Below are 19,669 nucleotides of genomic sequence, written 5' to 3' on the forward strand. Positions count from 1 at the left end.
GTATTGTTTTGCATGTGTCCTTTTGTAGTTAATAAAAAATTTGATCTTTTTTCCTGAATGTCTAATTTTAACGTATACACACATGTTTCATATACTTTTAATTTTCAATTTTTATAATTTTTACATTAATTTATGTTTGTTTTCTTTCGTTGATTTTGATTATTAAATTTATTGATTATAAATGGCAATCATTTGTTAAACATATAAAATTTTTCACATTAATTTTTAATTTATTGTATTTTTTTTTTAAATAATAATAAAATTAAAACAATACATAAATGAAACAATTTATTTTTCTTCGTTATTCTAATGATGATTTACAACATTTTATGATAATCTCGTATAAACAAATGCATCCTTACATTTCTAAAATTTAGAACTTTAATTATTTTAATATTAAAATTCAAATATAAATAATATGCTCCGATCCCCGATTGTTGATCCCGTGATGCTATTAATTAATACGCCCAAATTTGTTCCCATCAATCCCGTGTTCTGTGGTGGGTACTGGAACAAAAAAAAAATACTGGCTAGTTGATTATAATTAATTGAGAATCATCGATCCTAAGAAGGTCGGATCGGTTATGTTGCGAAATTATTGTTAATCTAATGATGATTCTTATTTTTTAAAATCATCTAATCTGGTAGTACAAGATTGCCAGATAACACAATTCTCAATTATCAATTGACGTTTTAAATGATTTTTGTGCTACGATTATAGAGTATATTTTTTTTACATAATTTTTTTTATAATATAAATATTTTTTCCCATGACTTTTTTTTTATTTTTTTTTATTTAATTTTTTTTTATAACAATTTTTTTTGTTATTTGATTTTTTTTTATAATACTTTTTGACTTTTTTCGATTATAACAAATATTTGATAAACTTTATTATTTTTTGTAATAAAAATATTTTTTTTGTTTTTTTTTTACATAAATTTTTTTTATAAAATAATGAGAAATAATTATAAAATTTATTAATTAATTAATAAAAATATTTGTAGTATTTTCACAATATTAAAGTTTTTTCGAAAATACTTCTAAAAAGTTAATCAATTTTTATTTTTTCACAATTCCTTAATTAATACAAATTTCATTCTACACTTAAACGTCAAATCTTTAATATAAATAACTACATTATTGTAAATATAATTGGGAATTGCTAAACGTCGCCTGGGCGATTGTTACCTGGTTTTTTTTTAAATATGTCACATGATGTACAATATATAAAGAGAGAATTTATTAATCGGCTGACGGCTGATTTTTTCAAACTTAGCTAATTTTTGATTGGCTAAACTTAAAAATTTTATCGCAAAGATCTATTTTAAAAAAAATATTTTATTGCAAGCATATTTATCCAAAATAATCTTATCTAATAAAATTTTATTTGTAAATATTAAAATTTAAATCACACATTTACGATTTTAAAGAAAAAAATCACTGTATTTATTTTTAATGAAGTGATACAAATAAAAGAAAAGATAAGTAAATGCTAATAAAAAATGAAATATCAATGGAGTAATGAGAAGTAATAGAAGATGAAAGGGAGTAAAAGAGAGTAATGAGAAGTGATAGGAAGAAAAAAGGAGAAATAGGACATGATGGAAGATGAAGAGGAGTAATAGGAAGATGAAGAGGAGTGATGGGAGACGAAAAGAAGTGATGGGAAGATGAAGAGGAATAATGAGAAGGTGAAGAGGAGTGATGGGAGACAAAAAGGAGCGATGGGAGACAAAAAGAAGTGATGGGAAGACGAAGAGGAGAGAAAAAGAAATAATGGAAAATGAAAAGATGTAATAGAAAATAATGGGAGACGAAAAGAATGGAATAATAAGAAGTAATAGGAGGTGAAAATGATGAGAGATAAAAAATAAAAAAATGATCATGATAGGATGATGGGTAGCAAAAGATAATGATAGGAAACCAAGTAAAAAATAAACCATAAAGTAAAAAAAATATAGTTAGTAAGAAACGAATTATAAGATAGACAAAATAAATAAAATAAATAAAAAATAAATAACATACCTTTATTAATTGTAGAACCGAAAGAACTAAAGGTCTAAAAAAACTGAAATAAAATTAGTGAAAAACGAAATATGAAACAGAAACGAAATAAAAAAATAAAAATAAGAAACGAAATGTAAAGTGAAAAACAACTGAACCTTAATTGCAGAACCGGAAGGGCTAAAAGACCTAAAAATAATGAAATAGAGTTAGTAAGAAACAAAGTGTAAAGATATAAGTTAGAAATAAAAATAAAAAGGAAAAAAGAAAAATACCTCAAGACCGAAATAACTGAGAAAATGAACCTTGAACCTATAATGAAAACGAGATTCGATAAACAAATAAATATGACAAATCTGCTGCATGATCGAAGACCCAGGCGATGTTTACCAATTCCAATATAATTTATATCATTCTAATATTACTAGGAAACGGAAACTGTTGTACGTCCGGAGCGAAAAATTTTGTACAAAAATTTTTATTTATTTATTTTTTTTTTAAACACTATCTTTTGTACTTTTCAAGATTAGCCAAACAAGATAAAAAATGATTAAGTTTAAATTATGTTCCTACGAAAAAAATAAAGTTAAAACATTAGGAACATCTCTTTAAAGTTGAAAATTCAAAAAAAAACATTTATTTAAAAAACCCTATCGAAAAAGTATCAAACAAATAAAAAATCTGCTCTTCCCAATTTACCTTTAAAAGTCCAGTGTGTACAAAATCCTGGCGTCCCTAGAAAAAAAACAAGAAATGAAACGTTAGAAACGTTTCTTTAAACTCAAACAAATAAGAAAAGTCCCTCTTCCTTATTTACCTTTAAAAGTCCGGCATGTACAAAAATCCCAGCATCTCTAGAAAACAAAAATAAAAACGAAACGTTAGAAACGTTTCTTTAAAGTCAACCAAATAAAAAAAACCCTTCTCTTCCCGATTTACCTTTAAAGTACGTATATACAAAAAATCTGGAAACCCTAGAAAAGAAATAGGAAATGAAACGTTAGAAACGTTTCTTTAAAGTCAAAACCCTCTTCTCTATTTTACCTTTAAAGTCTGGCGTGTACAAAAAACCCAGTGTCCCTAGAAAAAAAAATAAAAAATGAAACGTTAGAAACGTTTCTTTAAAGTCAAACAAATAAAAAAACCCACCTCTTTCTAATTTACCTTTAAAGTCCGGTATGTACAAGAAATCCAAAAACCTTAGAAAAAAAAAATAAGAAATAATCCGTCAGAAATATCTGATATTTCTTTGAAACCAAATAAGAAAAAATATATACTCACTATTCCAGTCCGCCGAAACCTAAAAAAAGAATCAAAAAAAAAAGATATCTAGTCTATAACTAAAAAAATACAATGTGTAACCGTAACGCTGCATAAATTAATTTTGAATTGCTGATCCGTATTCTTTATAGCTAAGACCCGCAAGTATTGTTGTATATCAATTCCGGTTAATGAAATTTTAATCAGAATTTTTTTTTTTTTTTGATTATTAGATTACCGATTTATTTTTTTTTTTCAAATATTTATTTTTTTCATTTTTTTTTTAAACCTATTTTTAAAATTTTTTCCTTTTCTTTCGAACCGATTTAAATTCTTTCAGTTCCCCTTTTTTTTAATTTTCTCTTTTTTTTCTTGAATCGATCTTTTACTTTCGGTTCTTCTTTTTCGAACCACCTTTTTCCTTTTCTTTTCCATTTTTTTTTCCTTTTTTTAAAAAATTTTCGTCTCTTTCTTTTTCGGTTTGGTTTTTTTTTTCAACCCGAGAATTTTTTTGGTTTTTTTTCATTCTTTCCCCATTTAGGTTTGGTTTTTTTCCCAAACTGAAATTTTTTTTTTTTAAATAATCCTATTGTTTGGTCTTTTAAGAGGTCTTTTAAGACCGATTTTTTTTATATTATTATTTTTTTCGGTCTTTTTTTAGACCATATTATTAATTTTTTTTTTCAGTCTTTTTGGACCGGATTATTGTCCTTTTTTTTTCAGAATTTTTTTCGGTACTTATTTTTTTTACGGATTCCTTTTTTTTCCGATTTCTTTCTTTATCCTTTTTCTTTTCCCCCAAATTTTTTTTTCATTTTTTTTTCATTTTTTTCTTTCGAATTTTTTGTTATTTTTTCTTTCTTTTTCCTTTTCAGTTTCTTTTTCAAATTTTTTATTTTTTTTATTTTTCGGTTTGGCTTTTTTTTCAAACCGAATTTTTTTTCCCAAATAGTACTACATTCTTTCACCATTTAGGTTTGGGTCGATGCTGCGGCGCCACGGCGATTACCTTTTTTTATAATTAAGTTTTAATAATTTTAGTGTCAGAACAGTAATAATTTACAACAAAAACTTTTTTACAATTCCCGATTCTTATTATTTATAATAATCAAGCTCAATAATAGACTAACATAATTACTTACTTATTTATTTTTTGTAACAAGAGATCGTTATAATTAATATTTCTGGAGAATTTTTTTTTTCATATTAATTAGTGAGATAATTTTTTTTCTATAACAATAAACTGCTATAATGAATTTCTTTGAGATATAATAACAATATATATGTATTTTTTTCAGCAGAGGATGTAATTTTTTTTAATGCTACAATGAAATTTTTTTCAGATAAAAAAAAATGATTTTTTTGTAACAATGTAACAATAAACTACTTATACAAAATTATCTTTGTAAATGTATAAATAAATCATAAATTTCACAGTACTGCAACATTTGTTCCGTGTTAAATAAAATTTTCATTTAATAATAATATTTCATATACTGTATAACACTTGCACACAATTCATTGTTATTTGTATAAATCATATAAAGTGTGTAATTTATTATATTTATTTCCTACTAATACCATCATAATAATAGTAAAAACTAGACCTATTCACACTGTATGGCAAATAAAATATAAGTGTGTTAATTACTCTTTTCCCGGCGTAACATGACTAGTTTTGTTATAAAAGGCAGTATTGATCAGCTTGAAAAAAGGGGATTTTTAGGAATTATTCAAGATTTATAATTATAATTTTAGAATTTAATTATTAGGAAATATTATTAAACCAAGTATTATATTATTTTGTATTAATCAATGTGCGTAATTTTATATTTAATAAAACGTTATTTTTGTTAAGACTGCGGTGGCAACGTATTTTATTACGGGCGTAGGCTTTTAAATTATGTATTTTTTTACCCAGATCTCACACCAGTGGTAATCTGGGAGTCCAAGAGCTTGTCGTATGAAATTAGACAATAATTCTTTTGACATTGATAGTTGTATATAAAAATTAACTACATTTATGGGAGACAGACAAATGGATAATGATAGTGATGAGCACTTGGAATTGAATTGGGAAGCTGTGGGAGATTACAAATCGAATACCGACAAGTGACTTTATGTGAGTAAATTGGTGATATCTAAGACGACTCAATAAAAATAAAATATCGAACAATTTGTTATTTGTATAGGTTACGTGATGACATTCCTCGAATAAAGATAAAAATTCCTTAAAAGAACCTGAACAGGTAGACAGTCATGATTTAAGGAAAGCTTTTCTATTTTTATAACAACTTTATTTAATATTATTATTTCAATATTTAAAAGAAAAGGACATCGAAAGGCAGGAAAATGAGACGACAAGAAATGTTAAAATAGTTTCTGACATTTTAAGAGAAAGACAGCCGATAAATTTCTTTGGTGGAAAAAATTCTTTGTTTGAGTGAAATTACTCAGTATACTTACTAAGCACTGGTTGTACAGAATCATCAACTATGTTTACCATCACGTATCAAAAATGATAAATAAAATAGATTCTCGACAATTTGACTAAATGATTCAGGGTTAATGATAAATTCAAAGACACCAATAGGAAAACTATAACTTTTATTATAAAAACATGTTATCTATCTAGGATTTTTTTCCGATGCAGAAATTGTAATAATCCCCAGCATTCACATGTCTGAAAATAGATGGAGATGTGATATAAACATTTATCCGAAATCAATAAAACTCATCGAAATGACGTGATACCACATGATACAAAATAAACGATAAACCGACCAACGTATCAATACTCTGAGGGTGATTCATAACAACCGTCTAGGTGTGAGCTATACCATGGTTTTATGCCGTTATAGATCTGGCCCACCAGATGAAGCTTTAATTGCTGCTCGTGCAGCTGGAAAAAAATCAAAAACTTCGCCTTCTTTTACAAACAATATAAATGTCTCAAATTTGACGTGGAAATGTAGAATGTCCAAAACAGCAAATGAAGAGGTGGAATTATGTAATACGTGCACAGGTCTCACCTTTAAATCCAGATGTTATTGTCAACGATCGAAGCAGATCTCATATCCCTTTTGAAAATGAATCGATAATCAAACATGTCCAACATTTACCAGTGAAATTCAGTTTTCCATTACCACCCTTTCAGATGAAATGAAATTCCGTCTCAAAAAAAAATCGGAATTATAAGAAAAACAAGAAGAAACGTCTAAAGAAATTGAGAGAACGTTTCGTTGCTGTGGCTTAACGAGTGTCACAATCAGCTACCACAGTAACATACCTACTGTAGAGAGGATGCATTTCTACGATTGTAGAAGACCTAACTCATACCATTAATCCCAATTTTAAATATAGCTAATCTGAAAAAACAGACGCGTTCCTAGACCAACTGGACGTGTTCTTACGTCAATCCAAATCACCACTGCTCCACCAACTCGCAAACCCTGAAATAATGCAAGACGTCGTATGTTCCTCCAACTCCTCCTTCTATCTAAAAAACGATACCTATACTTACGCTAAATCATTTCATGCCTGAAAGGTACCTTTGGGTAAAGACCAATACGGCTAGTGGGGACTTTCGTTTTGTTTGTTTTTTTCCCTAGTGTCGTGAGTTATCTCAGCGGCGTAGTTTCACTGACGACAGCTCTTTTTTTTTTTTCTCTTTCCTCACGAAGGGTGATCCCTTTACACGGGAAACACGTCTGTTAACTTTAGTTAGTTTTTCTTTACTATGCACCTCTAGTAGTTTTTCTACACAAAGTTAGTCCAGATTTCACCTTTAAAGAATAAAATAAAATAAAAATCAAATCAAATCAAATCATCCAAAAATATCTATTCTATGTTAAATAAAATAGTATAAAAATCATATAAAATCTTTTAATCCAAAATAACTTGAAATTTTAAATAAAAAAACTTTTAACATTTGGTCTTTTTTATTATTAATGTTACAGAATTTTTTTAAAGTTGCCAATTAGCATAATTTTAGTATAATTTGTGAAAAAATTTCTCACTTTTTTTTTCGTCTAATAAAAGTCTTAGCAAGAGGCTTATAGATTTATATAAAAACACTGTTAAATATGTAACTATTATTTGTTTTTTTAAAAAAAAATAGTTTAAAACCGTTGAGTATTCTATAAGTTTGAGATTTTTAAAGTTAATTCGTGAGATTAATACGTCAGTAATCTTTTTCTGATACCCAGTTCATTCCTTAAATGATGCTCTTTATGTGAACCCATTCAACTCCAACATATTTTAATACATAATATTTATCCCAAAGTTTCAAATAATCTTTTTTTTTTTTAAAATAAATTTTTCACATAATTTTTCACTTTCATTTGACGCCATGCCAGATTCCCATTTTCTGCAGGTCCTTTTAAAGTTGGTTCACGAATTAAATAATTCTATAAGATAAAATTTTGGAAATTTCTCATATTAGCCCTCTCAATAAAGTATATATTTCCAATATGGCAATATTTACATGGATACATGCATCAATAATTTTAATATAATTTTCAAGTGGTTTAAAAACAAACTAAACCTTATAAAAAAAGAATGTCCGGAAATTAAAATATGTCCAGAAATTGCAATATTCCGGTCACTTTCTGGACACCAGGCCTGAGTCCTCCTAGACATTTTCTAGACATTTTGATGATATTCTTTTTTTTTATAGAGAAACATGCATTATCCCAATAGAAGATTTTGATATACTGTATAGAATTAAATATATAAATGTACAATGGATTTCAGAGTCATTGAGCAGACTTTTTTAAAATGTTAAACCACATTAATTCATCGTCCAGCGATCATAGAAAGATTATCAAATCTTATTAGATGTGACGCATTGAATGGTGGTATTTTCATGTCTTCATTAGATGAAAAAGTTAGGTATAAACTATAAATATGTTTAACAAAGTCTCCCTTCTTGAAATATTTCTTGAAATATTTCTTAATAAATATAATTGGTAAAATCATGTGATTGCTTAAATTTTTAAATTTCAGAAGCCTTTCCCTTAATTTTTAAAACTCTAATTTCTTGTCAAACATATTTAGTTTAGAGACTTTTGCGAATTACTCATTATATATCAAGGCTAAAAATGGATTCAAACCGATGTATCCATTCCTATCCCTAATCCCTATGCACATTCCAATGATAATGTATTACTAGAAACGTGTGTTTTACACGTTATAATCATTTGATACACTTTATCAATTAATTACTAACAAAATCACTGAATTTTATAACAAGATATTAAAAAATTAGATAAACGTATTAAAAATCAGGAACTAAGATATTTCAATTACAAATGAAATTTTTATTAATTGTTATCATAATTCATAAAATCATATTAAATATATAACTACTAGTGTTTCTAAATTATATACTATAAATGAAAATTCGTAATCTGTTATTTAAAATGAGTAATTCAATAAGTTTATCTATTTAATTACTTTTTCAATTTTATATTTATCAATCAGTCTCATATATGAATCATTTCGATAAAAATAATAATCTTCAAAAATAATGGAAATTGCAGGTCGTCCTTTCCATTTTTCAAAGAATGTTTCTAAAGTTTTTAAAGAAAACTTAATGCCATAAGGAATTGATATTTTTCTTAGATTTTTTGATGCATCTTTAATTAAAGCATTTGACAAATAATCCCCATATTCTAACTCTACCTCTTTATCATAATACGTGTCTATAAAATATAATGATCGCAAATTCTGACATTTTTTAAGTAATTTTTCAAATTCAATAAAATGATTCTCTGATAATGGAAACATAGGAATTGATAAATGTTCAACTAAATAACAATTTTCACAAATTATACGTATAAAATGAAGAGTGGTATCATCTAAACTATCGTAATCCCAGTAAAAATCATTGATCCATAATTCTTTAAGAAATGGGCTATTTTTTATTAAGCAAGAAACTTGGCAAATATCTACAAAACCCCTTAAGATCTCAAGGTCATGATAAGCCATCATTTCCATTTTTACAATAAAATCATAAGTATCTAAAAATGGAGGGGAACATATTTCTAATGTTTTTAAATTATCAAATTCCAAAAGCGTATATTGTAAAAACGAATAATCATACTTATGAATATTGTAATTGTCGGAATAATGGTTATCATAATGGTTATCAAACTGAAGGCTTATTTCAAGATGATTAAGAGTATTTGCATGTTTTTTTAATACGTTAAAAATTCCTGTATATGGGTCTTCTAATACTTCCCAGTAACAAAAGCCATCTTCTACTTCAAACTCATCTAACCATTTAAAATATTTTAAATTTTTTTGAAATTCGATTAGCTTAATAGTTCCCTGATTAGCTTTTAAATTTTTGTTAATAATGTTAATTCTTTGTATTTGTTGACAGATATTTGCTAATCTGTAAAAGTATCTAGGATCAATCAATGTGTCACAAGTTAATTCACAAAGTGATTCAAGACGAACCTTTGCTTCTGGAAGATATACTATATCATAGGTACCAAATATACTTAAGTACTTTATTTCCGGACATTTATTTATCAAGAAACTGTAAATTTCCTCTTGTAAAAGAAATTTATTATATTCTGATGATGATCCAACGGAAATGATAATGTCTATAATTTCCATATCGATACTTATACAGAAAGACAAATAATCAAATGCAAGTGATCGGTCTGAAACTAGAATTCCTTTCTTTCTTAAGTATTCTTTGATATCATTGGATAAATAAGAAGTAATAATGGAGTATAAAGAATTTTTTTTATAACTAATAAAATAACACCAAGGATTCCTCCATAAAATTGGAATCACAGTTTCACACCAAATTTTATTAACCATTAGGCATGAAAAGAGGAATTGTGGATCATCTTGTAATTCTTCAAATATCAAAAAAAGTGTATCTTTATTAAGTTTGAACATTTTTCTCCAAAAAAAAGAAAATAGAAATAATAATAGGGAGAAAAAAAAACAAATAAATAATGTTAGTACGTTTTATATAAAAATTCCCATAAATGATGTTTCACTATAATATATATGGTAAATTTAAGTCCAGTAAAATTGATCACAAAATTTTTGTGATTCATTAATTGCTGATCCGCCTATAATTGGAGATAAAGAGGTAACGAGTGATCGGCGATTAGCTCTACGCACAATTCCAGTAGATGATTTTAGGGTATCACAAAACTCTGGCTGGCATTATCCAAAAAAAAAGATCTACTACGCAAACTCGATTGTAGGTTTTAATCAAATTATTGAAAAATCTCGACGAGTATTTAATATAAATATTATCACTCAAAATTTTTTTTACGAAAAAAAATCATATGAAATCTGTTACTCCCTTATAGATAAATCCATTAATTTTTAGCCAAATTAACTTGAAATTTTAATAAATAACTTTGACATTGGATCTTTTATTTAATATAAAAGTTTAACTTTTACAGATGATCTTTTAAGTTACCATTTGCCGATTAGCATAATTTAGCTTAATTTGAGAAAAAATTGCCTCATTTTTTCGCTTACTAAAAGTATCAGCAAGAAGTCTATAAATTTCTTCTAAATATATAATTCTTATTTTTTTTTAAAAAAAAATAAATAAATAAAATAGTTAAAACGTTGAGTATTTTATAAATTTGGATAATAACTCTAAATCTGCAAAAATCATATAAATTTTAAAATTTTCATTTTTTCATTTTAACGTTAAACAATTTTGTTAAAATAAAATTTTGAGAAATTCTCAAATTAGCTCTCTCAATAATATATATATTTCCAATATTTACAAGATTTTTATTTTTAAAGTATTAAGTAAAAGAAAATTTTTATTAATACTTCCTATTATATGTATATGAACTATCTGCTAAATGTTAAGGTTCAAAAGTAGTGAGAAAATAAAATCTATAGAAATTAAAAATTAAAAAGATATTTTTATTCCTAGAATTAAGTCAAAGTTTTTAATTACTCCATTTTAGATTTACTAAAATGATGGTATTTAATATTTGTTATCGTAGACTGAGGCACACATGATTGAAATAATAAAGTGGAGTAAAAAAGTATAGTGTATATGAATAATTTGTAGGAAAAGCTTATAAAGTGGGCTAAAAATAACATAAAAATGAAATTTATAGAAAGTTAAATAAAATTATTTATGATGTTATTAGTTAATGCATAATCAAAAACGTCAGTTCGATTAACACTTTTATTGGATATGAGGCTACGTGGCCCATTTTGTCCAATCATTCGGTCCTGTGACCGATATAGCTACTCCCCATCCAATAATTATTTAATATTGTTAATAACAATGATGGAATCAAGTTTTTAAAGAACTTTTCGTAATTATTAAGTTTTCAAAATCACTGAGAATGAATCATTCTTTATAATTTACAAATAAGAATAATTGCCAATAATTTTTGAGTGGTTTGAAACAAACATGCACTATCCAAATTCCTTAATAGAAGATTTCTGATATATAGAGATTAATGGCCACAATCTCAAAAACGAATGTACACATTTGAAACGTAAAGTTTTTTTATATCTAATTTTTTTGCTACAATTGCAAAATATCAAGTTTCATTCACTCAAATTCGTTTTGCAAAAGAATTGATATATTTATAAATTCCAAATTTTAATTATAGTATTGATAATAATTTTGCATGTAATGCTTGGTTTAATTTAACTTACTTGGCTTATTTAATATTTTATTTCTATTATATACATTAAAACCTAACAGTATTCGTAGCATTTGAAATGCCAACATTAGAAATTTTTATATTAGAAATATTACCATGATTAGCCTCATTTATTGAACTTGTTTATTAACCAATAATAACACTTCATAATTATAGCTAATTATGGCTGTTATATACAAAATTACAAATATAATATTAGTAAAAATGAGTAATATATGATATCATATAAATTTCTTGTTTCAATTTCAAGATTTTGAGATTAAATTTTGAGATACTTACAAATCTGTGAAAATTAATTATTTTTGCCTTCATATCTTAACTCTGTTTTTTTTTCTGTTAAACAAAAATTAATTAACCATAGGAACACGAATTCTGCAACAAAGAGTTTAATAGGAGGAATAAGTGCGAGTCAGTACACCTATGAGTACTTTGTTTGCATGTATTAACAATGTGTCAGAGTTTCTTTGCAAATTTTATATGATTATTCTTCAAGTAAGATATATGAATACTTGATTTAGTTCTTGCAGCTAAATTCGTTGAGGCGTTATGAAAAAAGATACGTATAAGCCTCTCGTATCTTTAAAGAAAATGTTCTGATATGATCATCAAAGGCATATATCATTATGACTGATCCAACAAGAAAATTTTTTGCCAGTGTTAATTTGAAGCGCACACGAAGGTTATATTACTGTATGACGGCACGGTCAGAATAATTTATGATAAAGTACTTGCAATGTGTGAAACGAATAGAAGAATTAAGATTGCAAAACGCAGTGATTGATTATGTTGATGGTGGGATAGAAAAGAAGCAAGATTTTTGACTATTTAACTTTAAATTTTAAGCATGTGAATCATAGTTAATATATCCCTATATTAAAAATAACTCAAAAACTGGTTTGCAAATCCCTTTTATTAATCTGTCTTTTTCTTTTTCTTATTGCTTGTAGTAAAATTATAATGTACAATAAAAAACCAGAATAAAATAATTGTCATTACGAATTGCTTGCATTTTATGGTTTTTTGGGTATATTGATGCATTTATTCTATATAAAGTACTAGAAAATCGTTGTGATAAATAAAGCTACAATTTGCTGTTATCCAGAATACATCTGCATGAATTTAACCCCATCACACTATTTATTGATCTTGGAATTTCTTACGTATCCGGTCTCTGAAAATTGTTGATCAACTATTTAGGCGACCATCATGATTTTTATCACGTGATCAGCTGAACTTGGTAATAAACTAGCGTAACCCGTCGCGGCTCTGGAAGAGAGTGATAATAGCACACTTATGTTTTATTTGCCATGCAGTGTGAATAGGTCTAGTAGGACCCCCGAAATATACATAAAAGGGTCAGGTCAGAGTTTGCGTATAATGAGTCAAAAAATCATGTAGATCATTCCTTTTATGGATAATCCCAGCCAAAATAATATTTCCTAATTTAGATAATGGCTGAAATTATCGTAATTCCGGCCCTGAAAGAATGCGTATTTTGGACCACTTCTGGACCTGACCTCTACATATATATTTCGGGGTCCTGGTCTAGTTTTCTACTATTGTTATGATGGCATTAGTAGGGAATAAATGTAATAATTACAGTATATGCTTATGCAAATAACGATGAATTGTGTGCGAGTGTTATACAGTATATGAAATATTACTATTAAATGAAATTTTATTTATCACACGAAACAAATGTTGCAGTACTGTGAAATTTATGATTTATTTATATATTTACAAATTCATTACAAAGACAATTTTGTATAACAATTTATTGTTTACATTGTTACAAAAAATTTTTTTTTTTATCTTAAAAAAATTCCATTGTAGCATTAATACATATACAGTGGTGTGCAAAAAAAATGATAATTTTTACTATGGCAGATTGTCATTATTTAACTACAATTTTAGTCGTATACTAGCAGTTACCCGTTGCTCCGCACCGGGACCAATGAGTAGTATTTTTAACGGTCCGGTTGGTCCAACTTGGAGCCAAAGTCAAACCAAACCGATTGACTTGGACCTCCAAGTTGAACTGATGGGGTCATTAATATCAGTCCCATTGACTTTCCATCTGTCCCATCAACTTGCCTATTGACCCCATCAACCCCATCAGTTTGATCCCATCAACTTGACAAGTCAAGTTGAACCGAACTGGACCATGACTTAAAAATCTTTAAGTCAAACCAAGTCGACTCCATCAGTCCAGTTTGGCTTGGTTCAGTTTGACTTGTACTTAACAACACTACCAATGAGTTTGTTTAAATAGAAAAATATAAAATTTTAGTATTATAATTAAATTAAAGATAGTTACAGCAGTTTTTTGTTTATAATTAGGAATTTAATATAGGTAATAATAGTTAACATAAATTAATAAAAGAATATGTACTAAATTATAATTATAATATTAGAATGATATAAATTATATTGGGTATCGCCTGGGTCTTTGATCATGCGGCAGATTTAATATTTTTGATTGGCCAGATTGGCCACATGATCGCGTCATATTTATTTGTTTATCGAATCTCATTTTCATTATAGGTTCAAGATTCGTTTTCTCAGTTATTTCGGTCTCGAGGTATTTTTCTTTTTTTCTTTTTATTTTTATTTCTAACTTACATCCTTACATTTTGTTTCTTACTAACTCTATTTCATTATTTTTAGGTCTTTTAGTCCTTTTGGTTCTGCAATTAAGGTTCAGTTATTTTTCACTTTACATTTCGTTTTTGTTTCTGGTTCATATTTCGTTTTTCACTAATTTTATTTCATTTTTTTTAGATCTTTTAGTTCTTTCGGTTCTACAATTAATAAAGGTATGTTTTTTATTTTTTATTTATCTTTTTATTTTGTTTCTATCTTATATTTCGTTTCTTACTAACTTCACTTTTTTTAATTTATGGTTTATTTTTACTTGGTTTCCTATCATTATCTTTTGTTACCCAACCTCCTATCATGATCATTTTTTTATTTTTTGTCTCTCATCGTTTTTCACTTCCTATTACTTCTCATTATTCCATTCTTTCGTCTCCCATCATTCCTCTTCATCTCCCATCACTTCTTTTTGTCGCCCATCACTCCTCTTTATCTCCCATCACTCCTCTTCATCTCCCATCATGTCCTATTTCTCCTTTTTGCTTCCTATCACTTCTCATTACTTTTTTTACTCCCTTTCATCTTCTATTACTTCTCATTACTCCATTGTTATTTCATTTTTTATTAGCATCTTTTTTCTTGATCATTGTAATTTACTATCTTTTCTTTTATTTGTATCACTTCATTGAAAAATAAATACAGTGATTTTTTCTTTAAAATCGTAAATGTGTGATTTAAATTTTAATATTTGCAAATAAAATTTCATTAGATAAGATTATTTTGGATAAATATGTTTGCAAAAAAAAAATTTTTTTTTAAATAGATCTTTGCGATAAAATTTTTAAGTTTAGCCGATCTAAAATTAGCTAAGTTTGAAAAAATCAGCCGTCAGCTGATTAATAAATTTACTCTTTATATATTGTACATCATGTGACATATTTACAGTAATGTATTTATTTATATAAATGATTTGACATTTAAGCGTAGAAATGTAGAATGAAATTCGTATTAATTAAGGAATTGTAAAAAAATAATTATCAATAAAAATTGATTAACTTTTTAGAAGTATTTAATATTTTTATTAATTAATTATAAATTTTATAATTATTTCTTATTATTTCAGTATATTGTTCATAATCAGAATTGCTCAAATATTCTGTTCCTGAATGTTCGAGCATAATTTGTGAGCGATTTGCGTAGCTTCTTGAGCAGTTAGGAAAATATTTGAAGAATTAAATGTGTTAGAATTTGTTCATTTCATTTATTATTATTCTTTTTGATATTCATTTTACTCATTTTACTTGATAAATTGTTAATTTAACTAAATCATTTGAATTAAAATCTTTATTCAAAAATCTGGTGATTATTTAGAGAATTTCGGATATGGATTTGGTTATCAGTTATAATAATCTATTATTAAATCATCAATTTCTTCAATTAATTAAATTATAAAATATTGTAAAAATATCAATTTTTTTTTTGATTTTTATGAATTTGAAAATCAGACTATTTATCCAGCATTCAATTTATAGCTGTTTTCAAAAAGGTGTGTTCAGATGTAGATCATTATATCATGGGAAAATCGCGTGATTTCCAAGATTTCCGCCCTTTTCAAAACTTTGTCCTGATTAAACTTTGTAACAATAAAGATTTCCTGGTGAATATTGTTACTACAACCCTGTCTTGAACCTTATATCAAGCTAAAATCGAATTAATCTCAATATTTTCGTGAAAATTTAAAGGTTTCTTTTTCAAAATGCCTCCAACATACAGTAGTGATTTGAAGTGGCGTATAATATATCTTAAAAATGATGGCTATTCTAAGAGAAGAATTTCCGAAATTCTTTATGTCAGTATAAGCCTAATAAACAAAATACTTCGCTTGTATATAAAGTGGGGAACTGTAGAAAACCCCTGGAGAAAAATACCAGGACGACGCAAAACTTTCGATTTTAATGACATGAATGTAGGTATTGATAACATATATAGCTATAATTTTGTTATGTTACTAATAAAATTTTATAAACAGATACTGCGGGGTATAGTTCAGACAAATGCAGATTTGTATCTTGGTGAAATTGCCCAGGAAATGGAAGTCCAAAGTGGTAAACATGTTTCTATACCTACACTTTGGAGATCATTGGCATATTGTGGAATAACACGAAAGAAGGTTTTTATCTCATTTTATATCATGCAAATATAACACGTTTTCTCATATATTTATTTATTTTTAGCTACACAAAATAGCCAAAGAACGTAATGAATTACTTCGCAGTGCCTTTATGGCACGTATAGGAATTCAATACCAACGTGAACAGCTAATTTTCTTAGACGAATCAGCAAAAGATGATCGAACAATTTCGCGTAGATACGGTTATTCAGAAATCAATACAAGAGCCATTAAAAAAGTTGTATTTATTCGTGGGAAGCGTTATACACTTTTACCAGCACTTTCTTTAGATGGTATTATTGCTGTGGACATTATGGAAGGTGGTTGTACGAAGGAGAAATTTAAGGAATTTGTAATTTCTCAAGTGGTATGTAATAATTTGACTTTATTATTTTTATTAACAATTAAATAATCCAATTTATTATTTTTTAGTTGCCTCAGATGAATTCATATCCACAAGCAAGAAGTGTTCTAATTTTAGATAATGCAAGAATCCATCATGATGATGGATTACTAGAATATTTGGATGCATTTGGTGTACGTGTAGAATTTCTTCCACCATATTCACCAGATCTTAATCCTATTGAAAATGCTTTTTCATACATAAAAAGTTATTTGAGAAAATATAATTATTTCGTAGAAAGCTGTTCAGACCCGATATATCCTTTATTAGTTGCTTGCTCTCAAATCTCTCCATCACTTTCTAATGCATTTTTTAATGGATCAGGTTACAAATAAAGAATTTACATTAAAGGATTAGTTGTATAATGAAATATTATTATATCTTTTAGCGTAATCAAGAAGAGTTTTTTGTGCGCTGATAGTGTCTACTCCACATATTTTAAATTCTTCCATTGATAACTTTGAAAGTATTTGCACTGAAATCCTTTGCTTTTCTAATCCTTCTAAAAAACTCTGATAATAATTATTTGTACCTTCATTGTCATCTATTTGTTTTAAGAAATCGCTAATCGTAGGTAATTTTGTAGTCATGGTAGGTGTTTGTTCTAAAACATGAGCAGTATAAGGTGCTGGAAACATTTGCAATGAATTGTATAATGAAAACGGTATGTATGAGCTTGATGGTAAAAGTGAATTTTCTGCTGATGGTTGTAAATAAGATGGTTTTGTTTTAGATGGATGCCGGTATGCAAATAATGGATGTGTTGGTGGATTCATTGGTGTTGCCAATCCTTTGTTCTGTAATTAATAATAAAATAAATAAATGCTCTCATTTATTTTATATGGTGTAATAACAAAATTACCATTTCAGATGCCCAAATTGAAAGCATCATAAAAGTAATTTCAACATGGTTTTCTTTACTATTATCTCTGTTTAAACAAGCCCGATTATGAATGTTGCAATGGTTAATAGTACAAATTTCTGAAACATTTTTTGCTATTTGTGTTTCTTCTGATGTAAGACTAGATGTTTTTGGAACCCGATTTTTATTTTTATGCTCTTCAGCAGGATTATCTATATCAGTCTCAGTTTCAGAACAAATATCCTAAACAATATAAGTTAGTTTTAGTTCAATCAAGATTAAAATTAAAACTTACAAATAAATATACTACCTTCTTTTTACGTTTATTTTTATTTAGATCTTGAGATTTGATAGTTATGAAGATTCCCATATTGGTGTTTCTCTTTTTGAACTTAGAATAATCTAAACAGAATTTCTGAAAATCCTGAGCATCAACTAATTGAGTTCCAGCTCCTAGGGCTTTTTCTGATTTGAATGCTACATGATAGTCACATGCTTCGATTGACTCTTTTTGTGTTAACGTGACTACATTGGTATGAATCTCTGCAAGAAACTCGTCTATCCCAGACACTACAACTTTATACCATTTAGCTGGTTGAAGCTTTCCATCCAATTTTATAAAGATTCCATATTGAAACTCGTATTCAAAGTCATCATCAGCAGAATATGCATTATCTTCACTATTTTTATCAGATTCTAAAGTCTCCAATGAATTTTGTGTTGATGCTCCATCTAATATAGTAAGATCACATACTTCTGGCTTTGATTGTGTATTCTGAGATACTTCTAGATTAGGAAGAGTTTCGGTTGGTTTCACTATAGATTTGATGTTTTTAGAATTTTTGGGAGTTAATCTTGATAAGGTGTTGTTACACTTTGAACAAAGTGAAAGGTTGAAAGTATTTTTCAGGTTTATCGAATAATTATATTTCAGCGCTTTCTCTTGAATAAAAGAAAATTTATCTTTTGTCCAATCAGGACTAAAAATTCGTGTAAAAGCATACTTGACAGCAGTAGTTCGATTTTTTTTATTAGGTATCGTAGAAGTTTTACATTTGCACTTTTGTTGCTGTAAATCGACTCCACAATATAAACATTTTTGGCATCCAAAGCAAGTTCCTCTTTTATACCTGAGCTTTATACCTTGTGTATCGGCCATTATTAATAAAAGATTCTTTATTTTTATTTTTTACGGGTTATATAAATAATGTAAACGAAAGTAGTTTTGATAAAAAGATAAAAATTTTATTTTTTTTTACGGGTTATATAAATAATGAAGTTTTGATAAAAGATAAAAAAAAAGTTTAAATTTGATTTGTAATCTGATTTCTGATTTCCTGATTTCCCATATATATATACATGATGAAAATCATCTGAACACACCTTTTTGAAAACAGCTATAATTGAAAACCTTTTAAATCATCACGTCGGCCAATCTTCCTACATGTTACTTGATTTTTTTTTAAAAAAATAATAATTTTGCAAATATATATAGTACAATATTTTATATCTTTATTTAATAATAAAAAAATTAAAAAAAATTTGGGGGAAAGAAAAAGGATAAAGAAAGAATTCAGTTTAAAAGAATGGAAATTTCCAAAAAAAAAAGAAATCTGAAAAAAATAAATACCAAAAAAATTCTGAAATAATTCAGTGCAAAAAAAAGTTAAAAAAATTTTTTTTTAAAAAAATA

General features: G+C 27.0%; 5 protein-coding genes across 5 annotated transcripts; 2 read left to right on the top strand and 3 right to left on the bottom strand.

Moving 5' to 3' along the window:
* Window positions 1-2,566: 2,566 nt before the first annotated feature.
* Window positions 2,567-3,700, bottom strand: OCT59_016832 (uncharacterized protein; the record flags this gene model as incomplete). The annotated part of the gene is made up of 8 exons (XM_066145944.1): window positions 2,567-2,574; window positions 2,705-2,740; window positions 2,823-2,859; window positions 2,945-2,979; window positions 3,050-3,085; window positions 3,170-3,204; window positions 3,283-3,305; window positions 3,680-3,700. The coding sequence occupies 8 exons, from the start codon at window positions 3,698-3,700 to the stop codon at window positions 2,567-2,569; spliced, it is 231 nt and encodes a 76-aa protein (XP_066003679.1).
* Window positions 3,701-6,106: 2,406 nt separating this feature from the next.
* Window positions 6,107-6,352, top strand: OCT59_016833 (uncharacterized protein; the record flags this gene model as incomplete). The annotated part of the gene is made up of 1 exon (XM_066145945.1): window positions 6,107-6,352. The coding sequence occupies one exon, from the start codon at window positions 6,107-6,109 to the stop codon at window positions 6,350-6,352; it is 246 nt and encodes an 81-aa protein (XP_066003680.1).
* Window positions 6,353-8,710: 2,358 nt separating this feature from the next.
* Window positions 8,711-10,183, bottom strand: OCT59_016834 (uncharacterized protein; the record flags this gene model as incomplete). Its single annotated transcript, XM_066145946.1, has 1 exon — window positions 8,711-10,183. One exon carries the CDS (start codon window positions 10,181-10,183, stop codon window positions 8,711-8,713), a length of 1,473 nt encoding a protein of 490 aa, XP_066003681.1.
* Window positions 10,184-16,297: 6,114 nt separating this feature from the next.
* On the top strand, window positions 16,298-17,123 carry OCT59_016835 (uncharacterized protein; the record flags this gene model as incomplete). The annotated part of the gene is made up of 3 exons (XM_066145947.1): window positions 16,298-16,507; window positions 16,571-16,711; window positions 16,776-17,123. 3 exons carry the CDS (start codon window positions 16,298-16,300, stop codon window positions 17,121-17,123), a joined length of 699 nt encoding a protein of 232 aa, XP_066003682.1.
* Window positions 17,124-17,467: 344 nt separating this feature from the next.
* OCT59_016836 (uncharacterized protein) lies at window positions 17,468-19,135 on the bottom strand (the record flags this gene model as incomplete). The annotated part of the gene is made up of 3 exons (XM_066145948.1): window positions 17,468-17,911; window positions 17,977-18,219; window positions 18,287-19,135. 3 exons carry the CDS (start codon window positions 19,133-19,135, stop codon window positions 17,468-17,470), a joined length of 1,536 nt encoding a protein of 511 aa, XP_066003683.1.
* Between the last annotated feature and the right edge of the window lie 534 nt (window positions 19,136-19,669).

Source organism: Rhizophagus irregularis, chromosome 25 (genome assembly GCF_026210795.1).
Source record: "Rhizophagus irregularis chromosome 25, complete sequence".
NCBI classification, from domain to species: domain Eukaryota; kingdom Fungi; phylum Glomeromycota; class Glomeromycetes; order Glomerales; family Glomeraceae; genus Rhizophagus; species Rhizophagus irregularis.